This window comes from Caretta caretta, chromosome 17 (assembly GCF_965140235.1).
Source record: "Caretta caretta isolate rCarCar2 chromosome 17, rCarCar1.hap1, whole genome shotgun sequence".
Classification (NCBI taxonomy): Eukaryota; Metazoa; Chordata; order Testudines; family Cheloniidae; genus Caretta; species Caretta caretta.
This window is the reverse complement of record NC_134222.1, coordinates 20,147,433-20,173,756: the sequence shown is the minus strand read 5'-3', so window position 1 is coordinate 20,173,756 and position 26,324 is coordinate 20,147,433. Positions and strand designations below refer to the sequence as shown.

The 26,324-nt window shown below is 56.8% G+C and overlaps 2 protein-coding genes across 10 annotated transcripts in view; one reads left to right on the top strand and one right to left on the bottom strand.

The window, feature by feature from the left end:
- Positions 1-6,503, top strand: part of POR (cytochrome p450 oxidoreductase) — a 60,088-nt gene extending 53,585 nt beyond the window's left edge. For all 8 annotated transcript variants that reach the window (XM_048823701.2, XM_048823699.2, XM_048823695.2 and 5 more), the window contains 4 exons: positions 959-1,226; positions 2,564-2,709; positions 3,150-3,235; positions 4,713-6,503. In XM_048823701.2, the coding sequence (XP_048679658.1) occupies positions 959-1,226; positions 2,564-2,709; positions 3,150-3,235; positions 4,713-4,857 (645 nt within the window). In that variant the 3' untranslated portion in view covers positions 4,858-6,503. The remainder of the gene's footprint in view (positions 1-958; positions 1,227-2,563; positions 2,710-3,149; positions 3,236-4,712) is intronic.
- A 2,311-nt stretch (positions 6,504-8,814) lies between these two features.
- On the bottom strand, positions 8,815-24,068 carry TMEM120A (transmembrane protein 120A). 2 transcript variants are annotated; one of them, XM_048823704.2, is made up of 12 exons: positions 23,903-24,068; positions 17,287-17,405; positions 16,682-16,798; positions 15,232-15,291; positions 14,423-14,518; positions 13,046-13,135; positions 12,453-12,518; positions 12,102-12,163; positions 11,642-11,734; positions 10,247-10,311; positions 9,609-9,677; positions 8,815-9,056 (listed from the first exon to the last, which is right to left on the bottom strand). In XM_048823704.2, exons 1-12 carry the CDS (start codon positions 23,975-23,977, stop codon positions 8,943-8,945), a joined length of 1,026 nt encoding a protein of 341 aa, XP_048679661.1. In that variant the 5' UTR covers positions 23,978-24,068; the 3' UTR covers positions 8,815-8,942. The 2 variants fall into 2 exon arrangements, with proteins under 2 accessions (XP_048679661.1, XP_048679662.1); XM_048823705.2 differs by lacking the exon at positions 12,453-12,518.
- Positions 24,069-26,324: the final 2,256 nt, after the last annotated feature.

The following is a 26,324-nucleotide window of genomic DNA, read 5'->3' as shown; positions in this document are numbered from 1 at the left end:
CGCCTCAAAGCTCAACTACTTCCTCACTCCTCCTGCAGTGCAGGGGGACGGGGAATGGGATCTGTCACAGGATTCAGTTAGAGAGCACGTCATACCAGCACTCCGCCTCCTCCCCGTCCCGCTGGGCAACTAACCTGGCTAGTGATACCGAGATCAGCTCACCAGGACTCTGGCATTCCTCCCAGCAGGGGCACTAAAGGACAACTCCCTAGAGGATAGAGACTAGCACGGGGGTAGTCAAGAGGGGGCCAAATCTGGACCCCCAGTTGCTTTTGCACAGACCCCCAACATTTTTTATTTACTTATTATCATAATTATTATTATTTTCTCCGGACCTTGGCTAGACCATGACCAAGAAATTTGGACCGTGACAAAAAATAATTGATTCCCCGATAGCGTCTCGTCCTGGTGCTCGGATTTCACGCAGCCTGTGGCATGTCTGCTCTGCAGTCAGAGGTGTGACGGCATCGGGAGCTTTGCTCTAGGGAGCCTGAACAAATCGTAGCAGGGAAGCTGTGGCAGCATGGCGGCGGTTGCTGAAGTACAAACCCAGGGTCCCAAGCGGGCTGGCCCGGCCCATGCCGCCATGGCTTCACCGCTGTTGTTACTGGAGCTGGCTAGATCAAAGCTGGTGCTGCAGTCACACCTCTGGCTGCCATGGGGACGTGCCCTGAGTGGAATATAGAGAGGCAAAATTGTTCCCATGCAGCCCTGTAAGATAGAGGGGGTATAAATTGTGGCTTTAGCAGGAGGTGCACTTGGGTTGTTATCTGAGATCCTGAGAGCCGCAGGAAAGAGTGGCTTGCACCAACTGTTCTCGTTAGCTTCCCCGCTCCAGTGGGTGCTGGTTCTTGTCTGTGGACAGCCAATGGGACTAATTCACCCTCCCGTGCCGCCCAGAAGCCAAATGGGTGACCGCATTTCTCTAAAGCTGGTGCCAATTTTGGTTTTGCTCCAGGTTCACCCTCACTCCATCCACATCTGTGCTGTGGTTGTGGAATACGAGACCAAGTTAGGCAGGGTGAACAAAGGAGTGGCCACTACCTGGCTGAAGAACAAGGTGCCCAATGAAAACGGGCACAAGTTGACGGTGCCCATGTACGTCAGGAAGTCACAGTTCCGGTTGCCTTTCAAATCCAGCACGCCCATCATCATGATCGGGCCCGGGACTGGGATCGCCCCGTTCGTTGGCTTCGTTCAAGAGCGGGCCTGGCTGAAGCAGCAAGGTGAGCGAGCAGCCGCGGTGCCAGGCGGGCTGGTCCCGGAGCAGCCATCGATTGGATGTGCTGCCTTGTCGCTACAGTGCCAATGTCTAGTGACAATCGCATGTTGGCTGCCAGAGGTGGGCCCCCTCCCGTACACCTGTGGCTCCTTCCTGAGGGGGCTTCAAAAGTAGCTCTCTGTAGCATGTATGGGGGCCCCCCGGGGGGGGAGACTTTCAGCAGCCGTAAGGGTTTGGAGTTTTTGAAGGTTAGAATGTAAAAGTCGGTCTGTTACGGGAGCATTGTTCTGATTATTTCCTGTAACCCCTGCCCCCCCCCCAACTCCGCGCACCCGCCAATCACCTAGGTCAGCACGGTTTGCTGCAGGCTTGTAGGGGGCACCCCCTCCCACCTTGACCTGCGGTGACTGACGGCACCACGGGCCAATCACGGCTCTCTTGTTATCGTGGGGCTCTATGGAGCATCCCTGGGGTGCGCTCAGGGCACCAGCGGCAGCCCATCCTGCGTTCGCTTGCAACCCTGGGAAGCTGCACGACACCTGGGCTGGGGTCCCCTGGGATAACGAGGGGCCCCCTTGCCCTACCTAAATGGTGCCACGTCTCATCATTGTAACATCTGGTCCAAAATACCTTTTCCCCCAGGTTCAGCTCCTACCCCAGCACACACGGCTGGGGGGAGCAGGTCCCTTTTCCTCTGTGGGCCCAGCCGCTGGGCGGCACTTTGGTCCAACACTCACAGCTGCGCCATTCAGTGCCAGGAAAGCAGGAGGGAGCGTTGCTTCCCTTTTCTGCAAGGGGATACAGGCAGCATGGTGGGTCTGTCAGCGCTGGGGAGCTCAGGGAAGGTGGGTCTGACCAGCGTTGTGGCTGGTCTGGAGGTGCCCACGCCCAGAAAGGAGGAAGCACCCGGTGGTGTCAGTAGCGGAAGAGGTTTCAACTCAACCTCCTGCGATTAGCTGCTGCCCTGCCGCTTTCACCGAACCTGGCTCGCGCTTGCGGAATCAGTGGCAGATGGAGCTGGATAACGGCGCTGTAGAGACCTGGCATGGGTTGGAGCAGGAGGTTGTGTGGCTGCAGGGGTGGAAGGTTGCTGCCTTCTGCTAGCCCTGGTGGGGTGGAAAGATGGGCCACCAACCTGGCTTCGATTCCCTGCTCCGCCACAGACTCCCTGCGTGACCTTGTCCAAGTCACTTAGGCCCACGTCCCATTGCAAGCGGTGGAAGTTAGGTGCGGTGCTCGGACACGATGGCAGCAGGGGCCGTGGAAGGCCGGTCAGTAGCTGGCTAGCCGGCCATGTGGAGGTGACGGGGATGGGCTGACAGCTGTCCCGTTGGGTCCCAGGGAAGGACGTTGGCGAGACGGTGATGTACTATGGCTGTCGCCATGAGAACGAGGACTACCTGTACCGAGAGGAGCTTGCCCAGTTCCACAAGGAGGGGGCCCTCACCCAGCTCAACGTCGCCTTCTCCCGGGACCAAGCCCAGAAGGTAAAGCCCAGCGAGGAGGCTCCAGTCCCTCCCTCCCTCCAGCCCATGTGTGGGCGGCTGGACTCTTGCAGTCGGGTGGGTGGTGCGGGAGGAGCTGCCAGCCCCAGCCCAGGCTACTTGTCCAACCGGTCCTGGCAGCATCGGCCTGTACCCCGCACTTCAGAGCGAGGCGGCCCCACGCCCTGCAGAGAGCACCTGGCTGGGCGTGAATGGGGAGCCCCAGTCTGCACTCCCGCTTGGCTTGAGAGCCTGCCCTAATGCTGCCACCCCCCAGGCTGTTGCCGGAGTGGGTCAGGCCTGCAGCTTTGGTTCCCTCCTGGCGGGACGTGCGACGGCTCCGGGACGAAGCCGCCAGCTCGGCTGCGGGCCGAGTTCGGCGCATGGTATCGGCATTGCTCCCTTCCTCGCTATTCTAAACCCAGCTGCCTTTGTTCTGCCAGGTCTACGTTCAGCACTTGCTGAAGAAGAACAAAGCGGGGGTCTGGAAGCTCATCCACGAGGGGAACGCTCACATCTATGTGTGCGGGTAAGGCCAGCCTGGGGCACTGCTGGGCTCCTCGCAGGCTCAATTGCATCGGGGCCTTTGGTTGGACGGTTGGATAATCCGGGGTTTCCCATTGCGGGGCCCTATTCTCAGGGGGGCTGAGAGGGGGCTGGCATGTGGCTTTACAAGGACCTGGCACCTCGATTTACTTTAAGGGATGCACCATGTGGCTGGACTCTCACTTCTTAACCCATACATTGGGTTCGTTGACGCTCCCCTGTGTGAAAGGGGAGGAACAAAGAGCTCGCCTCGCACGCATGGGGGCTGGCACCTCAGAGGCCGTGGCGTCATCCCCGTCACGGCCAGCAGCGTCCCTGTCTCCCAGTCTCTGTCCTGTGCTAGGCTCCGATCCCGGCCATCCAGAGCCCCAGTAAAGTCACGGGAGTGCTGGGCTTGAGGCCTTGGTATGGGTGCGGACAGGAGCCCTGGGTTCGGTCCCCAGCTTCCCCTCCTGCCGTGTCCCCATACGTACAGCTCCGAGCCCAACTGTGTCTCTCAGGTCCCAGCCGCCACAGGCTGGGAATAGAGCCATTGCAGAGAGTCCCCAGAGAAGGGCCTTGCTGAGCTAATGGGGTGTGGGGAGTTGAACCAGCAGCTCCCTGGGCCAAGGGCTGCTGGCTCCGTCAGTGCCCACAGTGGGCCTGGCGCTCTGCAGACAGGGCCTTGCCCCTGGGGAGGGCTGAGCACTTCATGAGGCAATCTGAGTATCCTGGGCTAACTGGGAAACGCCTGGGGAAGGAGAGGGGGCTGGGTGGGTTCCAGGGAGGGAGGAGAGCTGGCTGCAAAGGGGCCAGGGCCAGGTTCAGTGAGTGATGTGCTCTAACACCTCCCCTCCTCCCAATGCAGCTGGGGGTGGAATAACAGCAGTGTGGTCTGAGCACAGGCCTGGGAGCCAGGAATTCCTTGGTTCTCCCCCAGCTCTGCCATGGACTTGTCAAATAGCCTTTGGCAAGAGACACCTCCCCTCTGCTGATTTCCCAGGATGTAAACTGGGGCAGCTCCGTGAATTGCAGGGGTGCTGTGCAGATTAGTGAGCGCTTGCCGGTGCTGGGCCAACGTGCGCTGCTGGCCCCGGGGGGTGCTTGCCGGTGCCGGGCCGACGCACGCTGCTGGCCGCAGGGATAGTTGCCCACACTCCATAATGTGGAGTTTACCTGCTCAGTGTCCCTCTGATCTCTCAGCAGCCAAGCTCCTTAGACCTAGGACTGATCCTGGCTAGGCCAGATGCCGCTGCAGGTGCCCACATGGCAGCCTGGTATTGCTTGGGCCCAAACTAAGCCACCTTCCTCAAGGGAGATGCACAGCTGAGGCCTGGCACCAGAGGCTGGGGAGCTGGTACCTTCCTTTCCAGTCTCTGCCCAGCCTGGCCTCCGCAATGTCTCGCCTTTTCCCAGGGCTACGGAGCTGAGGAGCGATGCCTGCCCTCACTCACACCCTCTCTGTGCCCTTGTCATTCCAGCGATGCTCGCAACATGGCGCGGGATGTGCAGAACGCCTTCTACGAAATCGTGGCCGAGTTCGGCAGCATGACCCAGCCCCAGGCTGTGGACTATGTAAAGAAACTGATGACCAAGGGCCGCTACTCCCTGGATGTCTGGAGCTAAGCCGGGCTCAGAGGCTGGAAAGAGGAAGGATTCCCAGACGGCTGCTGGACGGGAGACGAATGGCCCCTGCCTTAGCCATTCCAAGAACGTGCCATGAAACTAAACTAAACCTTAGATCCCCTTACCTGGTAGTCGCCCTTCTATACCCACCTCCCCTTCCGCTAGACAGCTCTTGAGAGCCCTGCGAAGGGCGGGGCAGGAACTGTTGGAACCCCCCTGGGTTTTTTGGAGGGAGACGCATCTCCACTGAGATGGACGGGCTCGCCCCAGGAATCAACAGAAGCCAGGGCTTGATGAACTGCTCCTTGGTTCCCCTCTCCTGCGGCGCAGGGCAAGGCCAGTTAACTGGCAGGGCTGCCCGCTCTGCTTTGCCGTCTGTGCAGCGAACCATCTGCAGGACGCTCACTCCCTTCTCTCTCCGGAGCCGCTTTGTGCTCCTGTGGAAACTGTGACATGGGGGCGAGGGGCTGCCCTTCCTGTACCCGGCCCCTGGCTTCCAGCCTACCCCCTCTGGGCCCAGTCGCATAGACCCCAATGCCCCCTTCTCTCCCAGGGAGCTGCCTTGGTTTTTAACCCGTTCTTTGGGGACAATCTGGTGCAAGCAGAGGTATGCCCCCTGGCTGCTGCACGTGGGGAGCCCAGTGCTGAGGGCAGCGAATTGGAGAGAGGGCCTAGCTCCCTCGCAGGGCATCAGAAGGTCTCCACTGGCAGAGGCCAGGATGCTGAGTCTGTGTCTCCCTTGCCCCACGAGACTTCCAGCACTCGCTGCTTGCTGTGATGGGGCAGCCTGGGGCCTTGCCCACCTTTGAAATTCTCCTGTGGTCTGAAACCAGCCCTGGCTAGCTGAGAGCCTGCGCTGCCTACCCTGGCCTCAGTGTGTACTGGGCGACACCCAGGCCAAGCCCCTGCTGGTGTAAACTCCTGCCCAGCCTGTGCTTGGAGGCCTCTCTGGTCCGACTAGAGACCCGTTAGCGCCTAGGGAGAGCTGTGCCAGTCCGGCTCTGCTGCGAGGCTTGCCCCAGCCCTGGCCTCGGCTCGGTCCCACAGGCCCTAGCAGTAAGTTGGCTGGTGGGGGTGGGGAGCTGGAGCCAGGGCTGCCTCCCAGTGGCTTAATGCTCAAGTCTCAGCAAATTGGGGACTTGCTTTGTAAGGTCCCAGCCCAATGACAGAAAATCCCTCTGGAAGCCTGGGCCCTGGAAGGGGGAGGATGGCTCCCTCCTGAGCAGTCACTAACCTCCCTGGCCTGGGGTTTGTCTTTGGGGAACCACTGCTGCGATGCTACCAGGTCAGGGACTTAACGGCAGCGCTTGCCTCCACTGAACCTTGTTTCCTTAGTCAGAGGGGACAGGAGATAGCCAACGCCGCCTCCCTGTGAAAAGGGGGAGTAATTCCAGCTACTGGCCTGCAGGGGGTACTCATGTGCAGCTGTAGTCAGCCTAGGGGAGCAGGGAGGAGAACTGGGTCCCCCCTGCTTAGTTACATGAACTGAACCCCCCTTTGCAGCTTCTCCAGGCCTAGTTTTGGTATCTGTGTTTTGTGTTCACCCCTGCTTGAGATCTGCTCATGGAAAAGCTCTCTCAGCCTGTCCCATGAATGTAAATACTTTAAATATACTGTCCCCTTGGAATAAAACAGGGTCTTTATTTTGCCTCGTGCTTCATTTCAGCGAGAAACAAACCCGAGAGGCAAGAGCTGCAGGCTGCTGCCACACCCTGTCACAAAGCCTCCATTGCCAGGGGAAAGGTCACAAGGCACTCCTTCCTTGCGAGAACAACTTTACAGGTGGCCTGCCTATGCTTCAGGTGCTAATCTGGGACCAAAAGACCCAGCTGCTGTCCCCTGCTTTGCCACAGCCTTTCCTAGGAGACCTTGGGCATGTCACTTAGTCTCTTCTTCCCTCTTTTCGGTGCAAGACTCTGCTGGAGAGATGGGAGGAGGGATCTGAAGTGCATCATGTCTCCAGGGTGTTTAAAACTCACTTCCCAAGGTGGCTGTTTCCTTGGTACCTGTGCATGCAGGCTCCACCTGACCTCATTTTCCAGTAGCAGTGAACCTGCAGCATGGGCTAGTCCCACATACAGCCCTAGGCAGACTTGAAGGGCAGCTCACTGCTGGGATCAAAGCTAGCTCAGGTCTGGCTCTACACAATGCTGGCACAGCCAGCCCTCAAGAGCTCAAACTGATTCAGTTTTTCTCACCTCATGGGCTGACTTTGGGCCTCTCTCCTTCCCTCCATACCCACCTCTGTTCATTCCCAGGCTGGCTCAGAGCTCCGCTTTCTTTCCAAACAGGCCTCCAGGGGAGCGCTGATGGAAAACAACCATGTAATTGCAGCGAGTCACGTGTTCAGCAGTATGATTAACACTAAGGGCAAGACCAAACCACGTAACTTCCCCCGTCCAAAGGAAAGGGGGACTGGCACTAAGGCTGCACGTGGGGCAGTCACACCTGGGCTAGCTTGAACAAGACTAGCTTTGCACAGAGCCCTCCCCTGGCAGGGCGTCTTCCCCTTGCCAGTCTAGATTTCATGCTGGGGGGGTAGGGGGGAGGTGTAAACCTAAGCAACGCTTACCCCTGCCGAGTTACCCCTCAGCAACAGAGCTCTGGGCAGAGGCAGTGAGAATGGACAGGGCTCCCCCAAGCCTCTTCCTTCCTTTGAAACAACATCTCCTCCCCCCAGCCTGGAACTACCCCGCCAGTGGATTGAGAGTGGTTGGGGTCAGAGACAGCTCCATCACAGGAAGGGATGGCCCCCTTCCTCCCTTTATTTTGGATGAACTTCCTGTCAAAGGAGGCACAGACATTAATACAGGTACAACAATTCCCTCCATGACATGTCTTCCGCAGAACCAAAGCTCGTTAGCTGATCAGACTTCCCCCAGCAGATCACAAGCCAGCCAAGGACAGCTGCTCCAGCAAGGAGGTGGGAGACCAGTCCAGGGAACCTGCTGGCTAGGAAGTCAGAGCTCAAGTCCTCAAGCTACTTTCTAGCACCAGCTACACACACACACACTGTGTCCTGTATGGTTTTTGGCATCTCTTCCCTCACTCTGCTTCTGCTGCCCAATGAATTGATTTGGGAGGGTGTTTGTGTGGAAGGGGAGGCTGGGGTATTAGGCTGCAGCAGTTCCAGGATGCCCTTAAAGCATCCTGCTGGAGTAGAGAGGATGCAGAGCAGCCCTGGGCTGAAGACCAGCCGCCACCTCTGTAGTAAAGAGGTCAGAACAGTTACAAAGCATGTTTTCTCCATCACTCGAAGGAGATAAGAGCCAGGCCTTAGGGAATCTGCTCCCACGATGGGGCTGGGAGAGCCTGGTTCCCGCAGCCGGAGCACTTCCACTGGGGACTCAGCACCAATAAGGAGCCCGTTTCCATGCAAAGGGGATGGTTGCTGAGCCGTTCACCCCTTGTGTCTCAGCAGCACTGTCCATGGGAAGGGGAGCTGGGAATAAGGTCAGGGCTGGGGGTTGCTCCCTCCCCCTCAGGCCCAGCTGTCCACACAGGAGTGTTCAGAGCAGAAGCCAGGTAAGAGGCTTTGCCCCACCAGCTGTAACGGGGAATTCAGTTCCCAGGTTACTTGGAGCGAGCTGGGTATTCATGGTAGTGGTTTGGCCTGACCCCTAAGAAAGGGGTCACATTAACATCAGAGCTGAGCACAGGTGGGTCTGGAGTAATTGCCCTAGTCACCCCAATTCTGGAGCAAAGGGGGGGGGTAATGCAGTCCCTGCCGCTTCGGGGGCAGAGTGGGACAATGACTGCCTGGCTGGCCACGGTGCCCTCAGGGGAGATTGCTCCCATCCTCCTGCATCGCAGCAGGTGTGCAGCGGCTCCAACTAAAGGCAGCATTTCCTGGGGCCAGGATTGGGAGGGAGCCTCGCACCAGTCAGGTGCGATGGACTTCAGCAGCCTGGTTTACTGGATCAGACACATTCCCCTGAGGTTGGCTGCACAGGCCTGCCTCTGAGGAACGGGCATGTGTTCAAGGGATGAGGAGGAGAGTCGGATAGCAAAGCCTGGACTATGGCTAGGAGATGGGGGGGGGGGTTGGAGAGAGCGAGACACCCCCCCCCCATCAGCTCCTCTTCTCACTTGGCCTTCGCGTCTTGCTTCTGGTTCTGGAATTTCTGGTGGACGACCCGCAGGGTGGTGGTGAAATTCCCCGCGAAGAGCACGAAGAAGGGGAGCCCGCACATGAGAACCTGAGAGTTTGATAGGAGACACTAGAATTAACCCACCAGCAGGAGCCCAAGAGGGGTATTGAGCTGGGATCTCCGTGGCCAGCGAGAGGGGCCACGGCCCATCCATCACACTGCTCTGTCTCTTCCCTGCAGCCTGGCTCAGACCTCTCTGCATGTCTCGGCTGCTGCATGTGGACATATTCCTGCCTCAGCACGGGGGGAGGGACTAGACCTGAGCTCCTTGTGCTGAGGGCACAGGTGGGCCCTTCACCCCTGTTCTGACCCCCCTAAGGGGAGGGAGGAAGCCTGGCGACCAGACTGCACATGCCCCAGCTAAGTCGGCAGCAGGCAGTGAATGAGGAGAGGAGATTGCCAGAATCTGTGATCCTTACACAGCAGAATGGCTGCACCCACCACACACAAAGTAATTTCCCTCTTGCCTGGGCATCTTGCTGGGAGGAGAAGGGCTGGCAGCGAGAGGGGCCCGGGGGCGGCAGTTTCCAAGGTATCATCTCACTTCCCTGCTCCACCACCCCACCCTCCATGCTCCCTTCGCCTGGGTCGCTCGCTCACCTGCCATTCCTTGCACTGCGGATGTCTGACCAGACGGAAGAGGGTGACTGCGTTGTAAAGCTGCCAGAACTGAAGGAGACACAGGGTTAAGGGACGGTTTTCACAGAGACTCATGTAAGATGGTCCCCAAGCGTGGACGTGTCCCAGAGCAGCACCATGGGCCTTGCCTCCTGCTACCCAAATACCTAGCCTGAGGCACTTGGCAGCTCTTCCTGAACATCGCTGGGATCTGGGGTAGCTCTGCCTCTGAAAAGCCCAACTCACTAGGCAAGAGCAGGTGCTGCTCAGCAGAGATGCTGGTTTAAGTATTTAAGGAGCCTTGTTTTATGCACATCTCCAGCCGGAGGGGCCGTCCCGCTCCCCAGCTTCCTGCACCTGCCAGACGCCAGCATCTCCCAGGCACTCTGCTCGCACTAACGCGGCCTGGAATCTCTCCTCCCCTGGCACCTGGGCGGTAGCACGCTAGCCCATGGCGTTCGTGCCCCTTCCCTCTCATCTGTCTCCAAGGCTGATGGAATTAGGAGCGAGCGCTGCTAAACCCCTGAGAATCCCCGATCCTTTACAGCAGTGCTTTCTGGGCGGCACAGCCCCCTTGCCAACAGGCAGAGAGCCGCCCCTGGCGGACGGTGCGTTCTCACCTGGCCAAAGAAGAGGAACGGCAGCAAGAAAGTAAGGCCCCTCCACATCCACGACTGGAAGCCCTCTGCAGAGACAGGACATGAAGGGGGCCTTAGAACTCCGTGCCTTACAGCTGTGAGTACGGGGCTGGATTCAGCCAGCCCCAAGAGCCATGCAGCCTTGGACACACAAGGGACACAGACATCAGGGACAACCCTGGTGTCCTAAAGGATCCCACAGCCCCGAGAGAGGCGTTAGCTTCCAGGCAGGGCCGCCCGCTGTAGGAGACGGCCTTTATTGGGTGAGCAGCATCTTAGAGAGCCAGGGAAGAGTGCTGGAAAGCAAGGAGGGGTGCGTGTGGCATGCTGCGGGTTAATGGTAAGGCGGCTCAAAAGTTTCTATCTACAAGAAAACTTGATTGCAGAAAATTTTAAAAGGAACCAAAATCTTCCCACTCCAACTGGTGCCAGAGCCTCATGGGAGTTGTAGTCCAGAGGGTCTGCACTCCCTTTCGCCTCTCTAGGCTGGGACCTCTGGCAGGACTACATCTCCCGTGATGCACAACTGCCGGGGACCCCTCTGAGGCGTGCCCTCCTCGCACTCGGAGGGGAGAAGCGGTGCACCGTAGGAGGTGTAGTCCAGCCGGAGAGCGACTGAGCCAGGTACCCTAGAGAAACATGCCCAGTGGCCCCAAGTGAGGCAGACATTTGCGGGATGACCCAACCCCAGGCTGCTCGAACTGCTACCCCTGAAGCTGTTGGTTCTCCTCCCATGGCCCCATCCCAGACACCGCTGACCCCCCCCGGGGAGTGCTTCACAATACTGAGCAAGCTGTTCTCCCAGTTAGCAGAGGCGACCCCGAGTGGGGGGGGTCTTTCGCCCGCTCCCCTGGAGCTCGGGGCAGCTCTAGGAGCAGAGGCTAATGCAGCAGGCAGGCGTCGGTCTGCTCAGCCTGTGTGCTGCCCCTCCTTGGCGAGACTGGGGACACAGGGCTCAGATGGGTTCAGCTGTGGGATGGGAGGGCGGGACCCTGCTCACCTGGACCCGTTGGTGATTAAGATGCACTCGCGGATGGTAAGGGTACAGTAGTACCAGACCAGCAGGAAGTTAAAGACAGCGTCCGTCACCCTGTCACACCCCGTAACGCCAGCGAGGGGAACACCAACAGGCGCCTCAGGGTGAGAGCAGCAGGGCTGCTCCGGCCCTCAAATGGCCGACGGGCTGCACTGAGTTTGAGGATGGGCCAAGCTGCCCCACGGGCACGAAGTCAGGGTCGGGGCCTGATCGTTTCCAAGCCAGCGTCTCTGCTGCTACGACAGCCAGCTGGGAGGTAGATTGCAGCTTCCCGCCTGGGCAGGCAGCGGCGGGCTCTGTTTCGGCTTTGGCCACTGGTGGGAAGACGGGAAGCAACTTACCCACGGTGAGATCCATGTTGTGCCTCTCCCCCAGGGCCCTCAGCCGGTACAGGCACCCGCTCTGGTAGTAATACTGGAGGAACTGCACAAAGCCTGCGAGGAGAGGAGAGCTTCAGGGAGGGGAGATTCCTGCCCAACTGCCAGCGTGCAATCCACTGGCCTGCAACAGGCCCTCCCAGCTCCGGGCAGTGCCCTACGCAGGCCAGGCCAGTGCTCCGTCACCGCTTCCTGAGCCTGCGGAGCGCCAGGGAGGAGAAACCGTCTCATTGCCCCTGCCGGCCCATCAAAGAACCCCCTGTAAGCGCTGTGGACCCAGAGGGCATGGCTGAAACAGGCCAACAGGAGAGGGACGCAGCCGCCAGCCCGCTGCTCTGGGGGCTCCCGCTGGGCGGTTCCAAGCAGCCCTGGTTTCCAAAGCCCAGCACCCAGGCTTGCTCCCCGCCCACACAGGGACACTCACTCTGATACATGGAGAAGGAGAGGAACTGGTTTCGGAACATCTGGTACATGAGCCCGTCTGGCCTGCGGGAGAGAAGAGACGGCTGGGGATGCTCAGCGCATTACCGCGTAGGGAGAGCCCTGCTGGCATCAGCCTGCTCCATGGGTTTTATCTGCGTGTGTCCCACAGCCCCATCCCCTGGCTACTCCCTTTCAGGCCCCAAGGGCTGCAAGGACCCAATTTAGGGGGAGGTTGGCAAGAGCCCGCCCAGGTGAAATCTGTCCTCTAACTCATCGTGACCCAACTGTGAACCAGGGAGGAGAGGGCAGGATGATGCAGGATCCACAGCGACAGGCAGAGATGGAGACTCACCAAGTCAGCATGACGCCTGAGAGGAAGGTAGAGACGTAGTGATGGAAAACCCACCAGCCTTTGATTCTGGGGGATCAGAGAAGAGGGAGACAGACTTAGACTCCCACACAGGTGGGGCTAGGTTTGCAAGGGAGGTGAGGGCCAGGCTGGCCCCTCCAGCCAGAGGAGACAGGCCATCAATTCCCCCCCGCTCACAAGGAGCGGGCAGAAAACAGGGCCAGGGCAGATGCTCAGCTTGGCACGAAGCAGTGACTGCCGTGCCCAGGCTGTAATCAGCGAGCCAGGATGCTCGAACTGCTACCCCTGAAGCTGTTGGTTCTCCTCCCATGGCCCCATCCCAGACACCGCTGACCCCCCCCGGGGAGTGCTTCACAATACTGAGCAAGCTGTTCTCCCAGTTAGCAGAGGCGACCCCGAGTGGGGGGGGTCTTTCGCCCGCTCCCCTGGAGCTCGGGGCAGCTCTAGGAGCAGAGGCTAATGCAGCAGGCAGGCGTCGGTCTGCTCAGCCTGTGTGCTGCCCCTCCTTGGCGAGGCTGGGGACACAGGGCTCAGATGGGTTCAGCTGTGGGATGGGAGGGCGGGACCCTGCTCACCTGGACCCGTTGGTGATTAAGATGCACTCGCGGATGGTAAGGGTACAGTAGTACCAGACCAGCAGGAAGTTAAAGACAGCGTCCGTCACCCTGTCACACACAAAGCGGACGGTGAAGAGGGGGAGCAGAGCAGGGTCTCTGCGGCTCCACCGGGGACCAGCCAGACATCACTGCAGGGCGACTCTGAACGCCCCCCTGCAGGAGCGTTCAGCCCACGTGCAGAGCAACAGCTTGGGGCTGAGTGTCTGGCTCACTAAACAGCTTCCGCTACCACGGAACTGCTGGGAACAGCCACACCAGCGCCGCAGGGAGGCAGGGATGCCACGCAACGCAAGCTCTCTGGTGCATTCCCACTCCTGACCCGCATGCTGCTGAGAGGCAAGCTCTGGGATAGCCTCTAGGGGCGCGGCATGGCAGGACGCAGGAAACAAGTGCAGGGAATGTAAGACTGAAACAGCCTAACCTGCTCACATAAGGTCAAGCTCTTTGGGAAGGACTTGAAAGCAGTGGTGTGGCTCTGGAATAAAGACAGGAGCACACTTTTGAGAAGCCAGGGGTCTGAGCGCACCCCCGAATGGGTATTTCCAAGTGTGCAGTTATTTCAGTGGGGGCCACCAGCTCTGGTCTCAGTGGGGAGCTGCTCCAGCCACACCGAGAGGAGTGGAAGCCTCTCATGTTAACCCAGGTGCTGAGACAGGTACAGCGACACCGACTGGCCAGGGTGTGAGCATGCAAAAGGGTCACCAGCTATTTGGAGAGTCCTGATTCCCGAGCCAGTTACAGATCTTTGACCCGGTCCAGCCATGCTACCCCTTGGATGCTACATCCCTCACGCCTTTAATGAGATGGAAATTTACTGCAGAACAGACACCAGGAAAATCCCACCCTACTGTGGGGTGGCAACTTGTGGAGGTGCCTTGTTCAGCACCTGGATTGCTCCCCCAGGTGGGTACCGTTCCCCATGGCCGGCCAGCCTCAACCACATCAGAACCCAGTGGGCTAGCAACAGACACACTGCATGCCTGCAAACCGGATCCAAGCTGGGGAGACGTGACCGTCCCCTTTCCAGTCCGTTGTCCAGGATCCCATCTCCAGCCCACCAGGGGAATGTTTCAGCTCAAGATCTTGTTACCTCCAGCAATCCTATTGTAGCCCCACAGTCCTTGCAGGATCCTATAGAGGCACCAGTCTGCAGTTTGGTTCCCATCGTTCGGGGATGGCAGCCTGAGTCAGAAGCTACTCAACCCGGCACCTTCCACATGAGCCCCATGCACCTCACCTAAGCAGTCTGTTAGCAGACCCTGCTTTCAGCCCAGGAAATGGTCTCTGTTGTAAGGCTGCCCACATGGCTTAGTGAGCATCTCGCTACAGACTCACCTGGAGTTGAGAAGGAACCTGCAGGAGAAGGAGATGATGAGCAGGATGATGGTGAGGTAGAGCTTGAACTTCTCGTACTCATCTTTATAAGCAAACCTGCAGGGAAGCACAGCGAAGGGTCATGGTGTGCGGAGAATAAGCCCAGTCTTCAGGCAACGATCAGTGGACAAGGGCCATCTCCCGGAGTTACAAAGAGCAACCGGGTAAACCTGAGCGACCCTGCGGCCGTACCAGCTTGAACTGTGAGCTACTGGGTCTCGGTCAGGAGACCCACGATGCTGTAGGGAAGGGTGCTGGGGCTCTTGGTTGAGCAAGTCTTGGATTATGTCCCAACATGGCATAAGGGGTCTCTGTGCTGCCAGAGGCTCCACCTGCCCTTACACCAGCCCCAACCCACCAACCCTAACGGGGAGGGAAGAATGCCACCTACTGAACCACTAACAAACCTGCGTTTTCCCAGTACATCTCCCATCAAGGCTTGACCGAAAGACCCCTGCCAGAGGCAGGACAGTTGTAAGAACATGCAAGAGAAGGTCAGGTGTCAGAGGTTAACTCTAGGGAAGGGAGTGTCCTAAACCCAGCCCTGGGGAGGGTCAGTGTGACAATCAGTCTGCTGGCGGAAGAGGGTCTCTGCGGATGCTGGGACGGGGAAGAGTGCCTGTCAGTGCTGAGCACTGCAGCTCAGCTTGGCCAGGGTCACGGCCAGACACGCTCACGCGCTGGCAGAAGACGTCCCGCCTCTCCAAGAGCAAAGGGAATTCTACTGCCCATAAGCGGCCGCAAACAGATGGATAGCAGAGGGGCATTACTTAGCCTGCTTGCTGAGTAGAGTCACATTCACGTTCCCAAGCACCAGACTCAGGTACAGCCTAGAAGAGAACAGAAGGAGAAGTGAGAACATACGCAGGAGGTGTACAGCACTCCCCCTCCCGCCCACTGGGGCGGGGAGCCAGCTGCACCGCCGGGACAGTGGCCGGACTTGCATCCGAGATTGAAAGGGCTCCTGCTGCGTGGCTAATGCATGGCTATCACACACAGGCATTGTACAGGCTTGAACGCCAAGCATTACTACGCTCACGCTCAGTGCAGACGTATGTAGGCTGATTCATTCATCTGTCGGTCTCTTGGTGGGAACACCGGCTGGGACAGGCGCCCATCCATTTTCCACTTGTCAAGGACACAGCCACAGGTCTGTCATTAGCACAGCGGAAGGTGGCTTCTGCCCAAGGCTGCCTCAGGCACCCGCAGCAGTCTGGATAAGTATGGCCAAGTGCAGAACCTGTGCCCCCTAGGACCTCCCCACCAGTGCTCACGAGGGTCCGCAGGCAGCGCTTGCTGGGGACGAGAACTCTGGACCAAATCGGGGCCGCTGCTGTCACAACCAAGTCAATGGCAGGAGGATTTAGGAAAGTCACTAATGGCAGCCATTAGCACAAGCGGGGTATGGAGACAGGAACCCTGCACGTCACATCAGGCAAAATATGGGGCCGTTCCCGCCCCAGGACTGCGATGGTTACTGCCGCTCTGCCAGCCTGCAGAGTAACTGCTGAATGGAAGGCTCCCTGCTTAGCAGCACATTGCAGATGCTGTGCGGGGGAACCAGGAACGCAGGCAGCCCTGTGCTCCGCTGCCTGGTAACACACCCGAAACATCTCGCGTGGGACCTTAACTCCACCCCCGGGCTCTCACCTTCCTAACCAGCGATACTAAGCAGCATTTGTCACTGTTCCCACCCCCCCACACACTTTACTGCATTAAGGAGAGACTGTGACCCTAGAATAAACATCTGTTCAAACACCCCACTAATGGGCCTCTTGCCCAGCCAGCGGGAGGTTGGCCTGCTGGTCACGGGGCAACACCAGTGCACGCTGGAGAGCGAGCGAGCATCAAGCCAGCGGTGTCCAAAGACACTGCTGCTCCAAGCAGCCAGCCCCAGGGGTTATACTCTGCTCTGAATTGGCAACACACTGTGCCAAGGCCCCTAGCCTAATCGGTCTCTGGCTGGTTACTCTGAGGTTTTCCCGAGCCCGGTGGAAATGGGGGCTTGGAAACTGAATCAGGAGGACGGGGATTGAGAAGAAGCGATGAGAAATTAACTTGCACCAGCTGCGTATCAGGTCTCTCACTGACATCCTGCTAGAGTCTGGGCAGTTTTTGGCTGGTAACCCAAGCAATCTCTGGTAACGGCTGTATAGAAGTCAATAGCTTCAGTCCTTTTACTGCTGGCTAAGACCCCAAGACCATGGGACGGCTTCTTACCCATTCTTCTTTGGCAAATATGCCTCCATTTCAAAGAAGATGCTCTGCCTCTCTTTGATGAGGCTCTGGATCTCCCGGATGGACTCTTCCTGTTCGGCGGTTATCGAGGACTTGCAGCTGGGGAAAGGAATGTGATTTGGTCTGACAAAAAGGACCACCAGCTGCAGCTGCGTGACATTGTCCCACTGCAGGACAGTGCGACAGCAGGAAACGAGAGATTAATTCAGAACTAACTGAGGGATGAAATCTGGGAGCTAATCCCTGGGTCTGCCCCCGAGTTTCTGAATGGGACCTAGGCTAAGAGGAAGCAGGGTGTAAACCAGCATGAACAAGCATCCACCAATTTTCTAAGCCTAGGAAGTCAGCGTGGGGAGCTGATGTTTAATGTGGGCAAGAGATGAAGGAACGACTGGAGAAAGGAAAGGAGGGTATGAGAGAAACAACAGATCCTTCATCCTACCCTGCCGCCATGGTTCACCTACTCCAAACCATTCCTCCCCCCATCAGCACCCCACGGTGTAGGAATGCTGCTCGCTAGGCTCCCACGCTCCCTCCAACCAGGGTTCCGCAAGGATCTCCTTATGTCGTCCCACGTAACTCCTTACCTTTTGAAGGCAAGAGACAGCTCCTTCAGCCGCTTCTTCTGCCTTGCAATGGAACTGGAGATCCCATCCTGCAGCTTGGTTAGTTCTTCGAGCTTCTGCTTGTACAGCTTATGGGCCTCCTGGCAATGGAAAGGACAGATCAGCGGTGAGCCCAGGTGCCTCAGCTGGGAGCCTGTTTAATTCTCCAGGAGGCTGCAGGTGTGAGCGGGAGGGTGGGCTGGGGATTCAAGCAGAGGAACAGGAGGCAGGACCTTTGAGAACTATCCCCAGCTCCACCGCCAACTCGTGGCATCCGCTTGGGAAGTGTATTTGCCCCTCCGTTTGGGGCTGGAAACTCACTGGGTAAATGCTGGGAGGCCGGAGAAGCGGGGTTTGCTTCCCTGGCCTGATGCAGCCTCTACAAGCAGTGGGAAGTGAGCCCAGAGCCAAGCATCTCATCCCCCCGCCCCCTTTAGTCCCAAACTGGGATTCAGCTTCCCTTAGAGACGGTCTCTCACACCCCTGCCCCCTCCCCACCCTGTAGGGGGCGCTGTTCGGCTGGCATAAGCTTGCCCATTGTGTTCCATTGCTCCTCATTGCCGAGAGCAAGTAGTTGGCAAGGAGCTACCTCCAGCTAAAGCCTAGACTGGGCCTCGGACCTTGGCTTCTGTTCCCTGCCGGGTGACCTAGGGCATCTCCCTGCCCCACGCTGCCATTTCACTTCCAGGCCCGGGAGCCAGCCAGGGCCAGCTGACTCAGCATTTCCCAGCAGCCTCCCACCCAGCCGGGGAGGAAGTGCGCACAGCTGGGACCTGTCTGTGACAGAGGGGAAGCTGCTGAACTAAAAGCCGCCCTATAGACCAGTTTTCAGAGGAACAGCCGTGTTAGTCTGTATTCGCAAAAGGAAAGGAGTACTTGTGGCACCTTAGAGACTAACCAATTTATTTGAGCATGAGCTTTCGTGAGCTACAGCTCACTTCATCAGATGTTTACCGTGGAAACTGCAGCAGACTTTATATACACACAGAGAAAGGAAGATGATGTCTGTCTGTATCTGTACAAGTTTCTTCATGCAGTTGATAGATTTCCACTCCATACGGCTAAATGCAGTGCCTTGCATAATGACAGGTTTCAGAGGAACAGCCGTGTTAGTCTGTATTCGCAAAAGGAAAGGAGTACTTGTGGCACCTTAGAGACTAACCAATTTATTTGAGCATGAGCTTTCGTGAGCTACAGCTCACTTCATCAGATGTTTACCGTGGAAACTGCAGCAGACTTTATATACACACAGAGAAAGGAAGATGATGTCTGTCTGTATCTGTACAAGTTTCTTCCGTGAAGAGCCCAGCCTCCAACTGTGGCAGATGGTTCAGGGGAAGGTGTCCCTGTAACATCGACTGGTCCCCTACCGTGTTGACTGACAGCCTGCGGGAGGAAGGAGCCCCTACCTTCCCCCAGCTGGTGATCAGAGGTTATGTCCTGCAGCCTGGGACGGATGGTCTTTGAAATGCTGCCCTGCCTTGTTTTATGTTTAGGAACTCAGTGGTAGCCCTTGCCACATCAACGCTTACCCTTCTTTTGAAAGTCTGCTGAGAGATGCTACATGTTTGACATTGATGAACAATTCAGAATAGCACCTTCAACTAGAGAATTAAAGCTGAGCTCACAATTAGTCTTACAGTGGACCTTCAGTTGAAGATCTAGAATCTCAAGCCAATCTACAGCTTTTACCAGTAGCTCTCAAAATGCTTTAGGAAGTTGGTCAGTATCATTATCCTCATTTACAGTTGGAGAAACTGAGGCACAGAGAAGCGCAATGACTTGGCCAAGGTCACCCAGCAGGTCAGTGGCAGAACTGGGAACACAACCAAAGTCTGAGCTCTAGCCCAGTGTTCTAGCCACTATCTTTTTAATTACTTTTATCTGTGTCCTGCAGCAGGGAGTCCCGCAGGTTAGTTCTACTTTGCTGAAAACAATTCTCCACCCAATTTAAATTTGCAGGCTTTTAATTTGTACACTGTGGTGCAAGCAGACCAGCTTTGAGCGCGCTGTGGAATATTTGAGGGCTGTCGTCTCGCAAGTTGCTTCTTAAACGGCATGTTCTTGAGCCCATTGCTTGTAGCAGGTAAGATGTAGGAACTGAAGCTGTTAAGATGTTAGATTAGATCTTTGCCTGCTTTTCACAAATTGGCCAAATCAAGAGCAAAACAAGGATAGGTCTCTCAAGAGCAGGTCGCTTTCCCAAGAACAAGACTGTCCCTTATATTGTGCGGGTGGGGGATGAGAGCAGATTACATCATTTCTCACTCTGCCTCCTCAACCCTTCACACAGCAACTCTGGTACATTTCACTTAACTCTTCTGGGGAGAGGCACACAGATGCTCTTGGTAAATCAGAACCAGGGGGCTTGGAGTCCAGCACGTCTTGAGACACCAGTGAAACGAGTTGGCTGGTCTCGCTCAGGTGCCCCTATTTGCCCCAATCAAGAGACCACCAGGCAGTTTGTGCTTGAGAGTCTCTGGTCTTGGAACGCTGGGGGGTAGGGTAGGGTAGAGGTAAATTGCTGTAACTGCACGGGAAAGTTTGCAACAGTTCATTCCTGGCTGTAACCCATGCCAAGCAGTATAGCCACCCTGATTTCTGCAGAGCTACTGGAATCCCACTTCTCTGAGCAGCTTCCTCCCCCTAGGCTCCGGCAGTGAGCCGCTGAAAGGGAATATGCATAAACAACCACCAGTGGGGCTGGAAAACCCCCGACTCTATGACTAACTCCTAGAGAACTCCCATGTACTCTGCTGGGTGTGTGTTAATGGGACTTGGCCACCCATAAATTACTGGGCACGACACTCAGAAGTTCGGAGCAGCTGTAAAAGCCTTCGTGAACACAGTACTTGGCAAGAACTGCAGTCATTCAAGCAGATGCATCAACAGCCAGACATCTAGGAACCACTGACAGTACCAGAGGCGGCTGTTTCTGAGCCAGGACTCCCACAGCTTTCCACGCAGGGGCACTCAAAAGACCTTCACCGATGCCTAGTGTGTCCCCCTCCCCGAGGCTGAGCGTCTCCCTAGAGCGTAACCCCTTCCCTAGTCCTCAGCAACGGATGCCCCATCTGAAGTCACAGCCCTGATAGTGGTTAGTCATCTGTGGCCGCAGCTCCGGGACAAGCTGAGTCCTGGTGTAACAACGTACAGCTCCACTGACAGCAGCCCTGTGTGCCTCGCCAGAGAACGGAAACATTGGGTAATCTGTGGCAAGGTTCACTGCACTTTGCACCGGGGATTCCTAGCAGGAGGCACAATGTCTAACTCATCCATGGAGTCACAGCAGAAGCAAATTTTTACGGTCACTAATCTCAACTATTAAAGGAGCAGGATGGTCCTAAGGGTTACGCACTAGCTAGGTCTTGGGAGGCTCTGGTTCAGTTCCCTGCTACGCCACAGACTTGTGTGTGGCCTTGGGCAAGTCACTTGGTCTCGCGGTGCCTCAGTTTGCCATCTGTGAAGTGGTACTTCCCTACCTCACAGGGGTGCTGAAGATTAGTATCTGAGCACCTCCTAATCTTTTAGAGTGACAGGGGCCATATACGGCCCTAAAATAGATAACAAACCTTTCAGTATAAGGTTCTAAATATGCCCTTTCCTCTACTATTTGGTATAACTACTAGGTGTGAGGCAAGGAAATTTTACCCCATTTCGCACAGGACACAGCGACGTACCCCAGGACACACAGGTAGCCTGCAGCTGAGACAAAACTGAGGCCAGGTCTCCCAAGTCCTCGTCTAGCATTCTATCCATTATACCACACGTCCCTCTTGTAGAACGCGGCGCTACATATGCCATGCAAGCTGGCTTTGCTGTTCTGGGGTGGGATTTCTAAAAGCAGGACTTGGTGCTGCATCACTTAGATGACTTTGAGACGCCCCCTTTGAATCTGATCTCTTTCTCGTATTAATAAATCTTGTTCTGCAAGGCCGCTTGAGTGACTGATTAGGAATTTCACAGACTGTCCCAAGAGGGAAAAAGCCATCAGCATCCGAGGGGAGCCGGTGAAGAAAGGCTGTCCTGAGCATACTCTGTATCCTTGGTCTCCATCAAAAGGACATGGACAGAGGAATCTTCTCCCCTAAAGCATGTCACCAGTAGGTCTTGGATCTAACTGACACAGGAACCACCCAAGTACCATAGACAAGAACCAAGTGGAGAGGAGGGGAGTTAAAGTGTATTCATACCAAGTAGATCACAAAATGCTTTGGAGAAGAACATATACTACACATACTGTCATGTAAATCACACCAAGCAGGCGGACAAACACACTGTAGTGTATTCACTCCATAGTGAACACAATAAAGCATTCAATCATTTACCAAAAGGAAAATAGTCAAGAGGCAGGGAGCCTACCAGTAAAACAGATGCATCTTTGAACCTGTCCACAGACAACAGACTTCCGAAAGAGACCTTAAAATGATTGTTTCCTTTCCAGCTGCATCCACAAGAGATGTAAATCCCAAACAGCTCGGCCCAAACACACACGAGGGCTTCCCCAGCCAATGAGACTGTTTTGTCCTGATTGTCAAGGACAGCAGATAGCCAGTATGTGACAAAGCAGGAGAGACATAGCAAAGGAAGTGTGAACGGGAAGGTCACCAACACTCCACTGATCACTGACTGACAAAGTGTACATGAGAGAAACTGACAGCCAAACATGGTAGACTCAGTTACTGAATGATAAGCTTAGCAGCAATTAAAACCTCTTGCTTCTCACAGACAGGGATACAACATGGGGACTGCATGGTTCTCTGCTATTTCACCTCTATTCTTTTTTCTTCTACCCTTGCCTGAGATCACACCTCCAGTGTGTGTTTTGACACTAGATAAGGATCACTGGGTCACAATTCACTCAGCAGCCTTATACTTCCATTAAAGGCCACCATTCCCCCCACATCTCCCTGCCACAGCATGAATAAAGTCAAGATAAAAATTCCTTCCAGACTAGAAGCTTGACTGGCCACAGCAGGACCAGTTCTCACTATGCATTTATATATGGGTGACTACTGAGGTAGAATGATTAATATTGGACATAAAAATAAATGAGAATAGATGCTCAAAATGGCCACTCTTGCATGCCTTGACTATCTGCTTTCCGCCAGAGCCAGAGATTACAGATTGTTGTTTTAAGAAAGTTCTTTTGCAAATGTTTAGACCTGTTGAGGCAAGAACCTTTGGCAACATACAAATAAAGGAGACTAGAGATATTCTAAAATCAGCAGTTACTCGTGTACCACATCCACCCTGAACAATACAGGACTGGATGAATGCATCTCCAAAGGCAGTGCCACATCATACCAGCACTCCATGGCCTGTATGACTGCCCACTGAGGGGCCTGTAAGGTGGGGGAGAGGGGCGGGAATTTCCCATGAAGCTGTTAATTGTTGGTGACCTGGTTGCCTTACGGCCTCTGCCCCCACACAGCACAACGGTTGTGATCAGTGGAAGTGCTGGAGTCCCCTGGAACTGGGGGGGGGGGGGGGGGGCTGGCAGGGTATTTTTAGTGGAGGGTCCTCAACTCCAAGATGTATGCCCCCCTCTTCCCACCAGAGCTTGGGTGTACCACCCTTGTGGGCACAGTGCAAGGGTCAGCATTTCGCAGGGACACGCAGGGCACGGTTGAGAGGCTGTGGGTGGCAGCGAGGCATGCTAGCCAACTTCACCGCCACAATCGCGGGGTTCTCGGCAGGCAAGTCACAGCTTGCGTCCCAGGTGCGCGTCGGGGTGGGTTGTCAGTGTCTTACTGAGGGGGCAGGTTCGAAGCAGCTTTGTGAAGCCCCCAGAGTGTGGAGAGGCTGCTGGGGCCCAGTGGCTGCTTCTCACATGCACCTGCTGCCGCCTCCAGGGAGAGGCCTCGCTCTGGTCTCCTTGCCCCCGGCCTGCTGGGCCTGCAGCGTGGAGCCCAGAGCTGGGCAGCAGTGAGATAGTGCTCCCAGCCCAGCCCTGACAGTGAGGGAGCCCCAGCCCTGGAGACAGGCACTGTGGTACCCCCATAGCTCCCCAGCGCCTGCCCCCGGGACCTGCCCCCCCCCATAGCTCCCCAGTATCTGGCACATGCCCCCCCCAGCTCACCAGTGCCTGCCCCTCCCCCCCCAAGCTCCCCGGTGCTCCCCCCCAAGCTCCCCCCCAAGCTCCCGCTGCTCCCCCCCAAGCTCCCCCCCAAGCTCCCGCTGCTCCCGCTACTCCCCCCCCAAGCTCCCTGCCACCCCCCCGCCTGCCCCTCCCCAGCTCCCTGCCACCCCCCCGCCTGCCCCTCCCCAATACCCACCGCTCCTCCCCACAGCTCCCCAGCGCCTGCCGCTCCCCCCCCAGCACCTGCCCCTCCCCAGTACCTGCCCCTCCCCCACAGCTCCCCAGCACCTGCCGCCTGCCCCGCCCCCGGTACCTGCCCCCCCCAGCTCCTGTCCCTCTCCCGGTACCTGCCCCCCCCCAGCACCTGTCCCTCTCCCCCCCCCGAGCTCCTGCCCCTCTCCCCCCCCCCAGCTCTTGCCCCTCTCCCGGTACCTGCCCCTCCCCGCCCAGCTCCCCGGCACCTGCCATCCGCCCCCCCCCCAGCTCCTGCCCCTGCCCCTGCCCCTGCCCCGGCACCTGCACGTGCTGGAAGCCGCCCTGCAGCTCCTCCCAGTCCCGCAGACACTCGCTGACCGAGGCGCGGAGGCTCATGGCGGCGCCGGCGGGGTCACGGAGCGGCAGGACCCGGCAGCGCCGCTCCGCTCTCCGCGGCCTCGGGGGGGGGGGGGCGCTTCCGGGACCCGCCGCGGCCAATCGTCCAGGGCGTCATCCGGACGTCACAACCAATCGGCGCTCGGGAGCGGTGCTTTGGAACGCCACGCGACGGTGGGGGGAGGGGAAGGTGGCGGCAGCAACAGCCTGGATGGGGGCGGTGTCGGGGGTGACCTGGGGGAGGAGCCCGGGGGGGGTGACCTGGGGGAGCAGCCCTGGGGGCGGTGTCGGGGGGTGACCTGCGGGAGGAGCCCGGGGGGGGTGACCTGGGGGAGCAGCCCTGGGGGCGGTGTCGGGGGGTGACCTGGGGGCAGTCAGGGGTGACCTGGGGGAGCAGCCCTGGGGGCGGTGTCGGGGGTGACCTGCGGGAGGAGCCCGGGGGGGGGTGACCTGGGGGAGCAGCCCTGGGTGCTGGGGGGTGACTTGGGGGAGGGGGTGCTGGGGGGTGACCTGGGGGAGCACCCCTGGGAGCGGTGGCGGGGGGGTGACCTGGGGGCAGTGTCAGGGGTGATCTGGGGAAGCAGCCCTGGGTGCTGGGGGGTGACCTGGGGGAGCACCCCTGGGGGCGCTGTCGGGGGGTGACCTGGGGGTGGTGTCAGGGGTGACCTGGGGGAGCAGTCCTGGGCGGTGTCAGGTGGTCACCTGGGGGAGCAGCCCTGGGGGGGGTGTTGGAGGTGACCTGGGGGAGCAGCCTGGATGGGGGTGTATCTTCCCATTGATCTCAATGGGCTTTGGTCTGGTCCCTTATACCACGCTTATCGCCACCATGTTTGAGGCCCAGATCCTCACATGTATTTAGGCACCTAACTCCCATTGATTTCAAATCAACAAAATCATCATCACTTTATAGGGCACATGGTCTAGATTCTTCCCCTCTTCCTCCAAGCCTGCTGGGGATTTTTGTATTCCTCCTCCATCATCTGCCTTCTTTCTTTTCACTGTTGTTTTCCTTGTGGCTGTGGCTACATCTGCAATACCGGGAAGTCCATCTTCAGCCCCCCCAATGTGTTATTTTGATGTTCTTGTTAGATTAGAGTTATATTTTTTTATGTGAGGAAATCTTTGTGCAGTGTTTGTGAGGATCTGTTCATTCCTTGCTTATTTTCCTCTTCGGGGGCTAACTTCATCGATTGTTTGCCCTTTCATTGTAAATCGGTACAAGCCTTCAGCACTGCACACAGCGCTCACTTCTGGAGATCCTTCTGGAGGGACATTGAAATCAGTACATCTGAGATACTAATGCAAGTATTATCAGAGGGGTAGCCGTGTTAGTCGGGATCTGTAAAAGCGGCAAAGAGTCTTGTGGCACCTTATAGACTAACAGAGGTACTGAAGCATAAGCTTTTGTGGGTGAATACCCACTTTGTCGGATGCAAGGGCTGGAATATTCAAAGGAGTCTAAGAGAGTTAGGTATCCAAATGCCATTGCAATACAATGTGAGATGAGTGCCTAACTCCCTGGGGCCCCTTTGAAAAGTCTATACATTTGCTACAGAACAAATTGGAAGACTGCACAAGCCTTGTGGCCCATTAAGGAAAGAAAAGAATTGTAAGTAAGTCTTTTATTGAGAAGTGCCACCAAGTGGTTAGCGCTTGGAACTGGAAGTCAGCAAGCCTGCGTCCTAGTTGCACCTGTCACTGAGGATATAAACAGCAATTAAACCTCTGCAGCTGGCCTGTGTCAGCTGACTTGGGCTGGCTCAGGCTGTGGTGCTGTAAAACTGTTCTGTAGATGTAGAGTCGGAGTTCTGGGGCCCAGTGAGGGGGCAGGGTCCCAGAGCCCAGACTACAGCCCGAACCCGAAAGTCTACACCACAGTTAAACAGCCCTGCAGCCCAAGTGCCATGAGCCCAAGTCAGCTGACATGGGCCAGCCATGGGTGTTTAACTCCGGTGTAGCCATACCCTCACTCAATTAAACAAGTCAAATCACTCTGTGCTTCTGCTTCCCCATATGCAAAACGGGTAGAATGAGATCCACCTTTATAAATTGCTCTGAAATCCTGGGAAATAAAGGCAGATCCTCAGCTGGTGTAAACTGGCATAATTCCCTGGAAGTCAATGGAGTTCTGCTGATACACATCAGCTGAAGATCTGGACCATAAGGTGCCACATAAGTACATAGTATTTTCTTAAAAAATAATGGTTCTGAATCACAGAATCATAGAATATCAGGGTTGGAAGGGACCTCAGGAAGTCATCTAGTCCAACCCCTTGCTCAAAGCAGGACCAATCCCCAACTAAATCTGAAACTAAGTACAAAACTGATAGACCCATTTATAGATCTC

Coding starts and splice junctions, on each gene's coding strand:
- TMEM120A (XM_048823704.2), bottom strand. CDS start 23,977: ATGAGCCTCCGCGCCTCGGTCAGCGAGTGTCTGCGGGACTGGGAGGAG. Junction 12,164..12,452: donor TCAGGCGTCATGCTGACTTG/GTGAGTCTCCAT, acceptor TCTCTCCCGCAG/GCCAGACGGGCTCATGTACC. Junction 10,312..11,641: donor CAACATGGATCTCACCGTGG/GTAAGTTGCTTC, acceptor CTGTCTCTGCAG/AGGGCTTCCAGTCGTGGATG.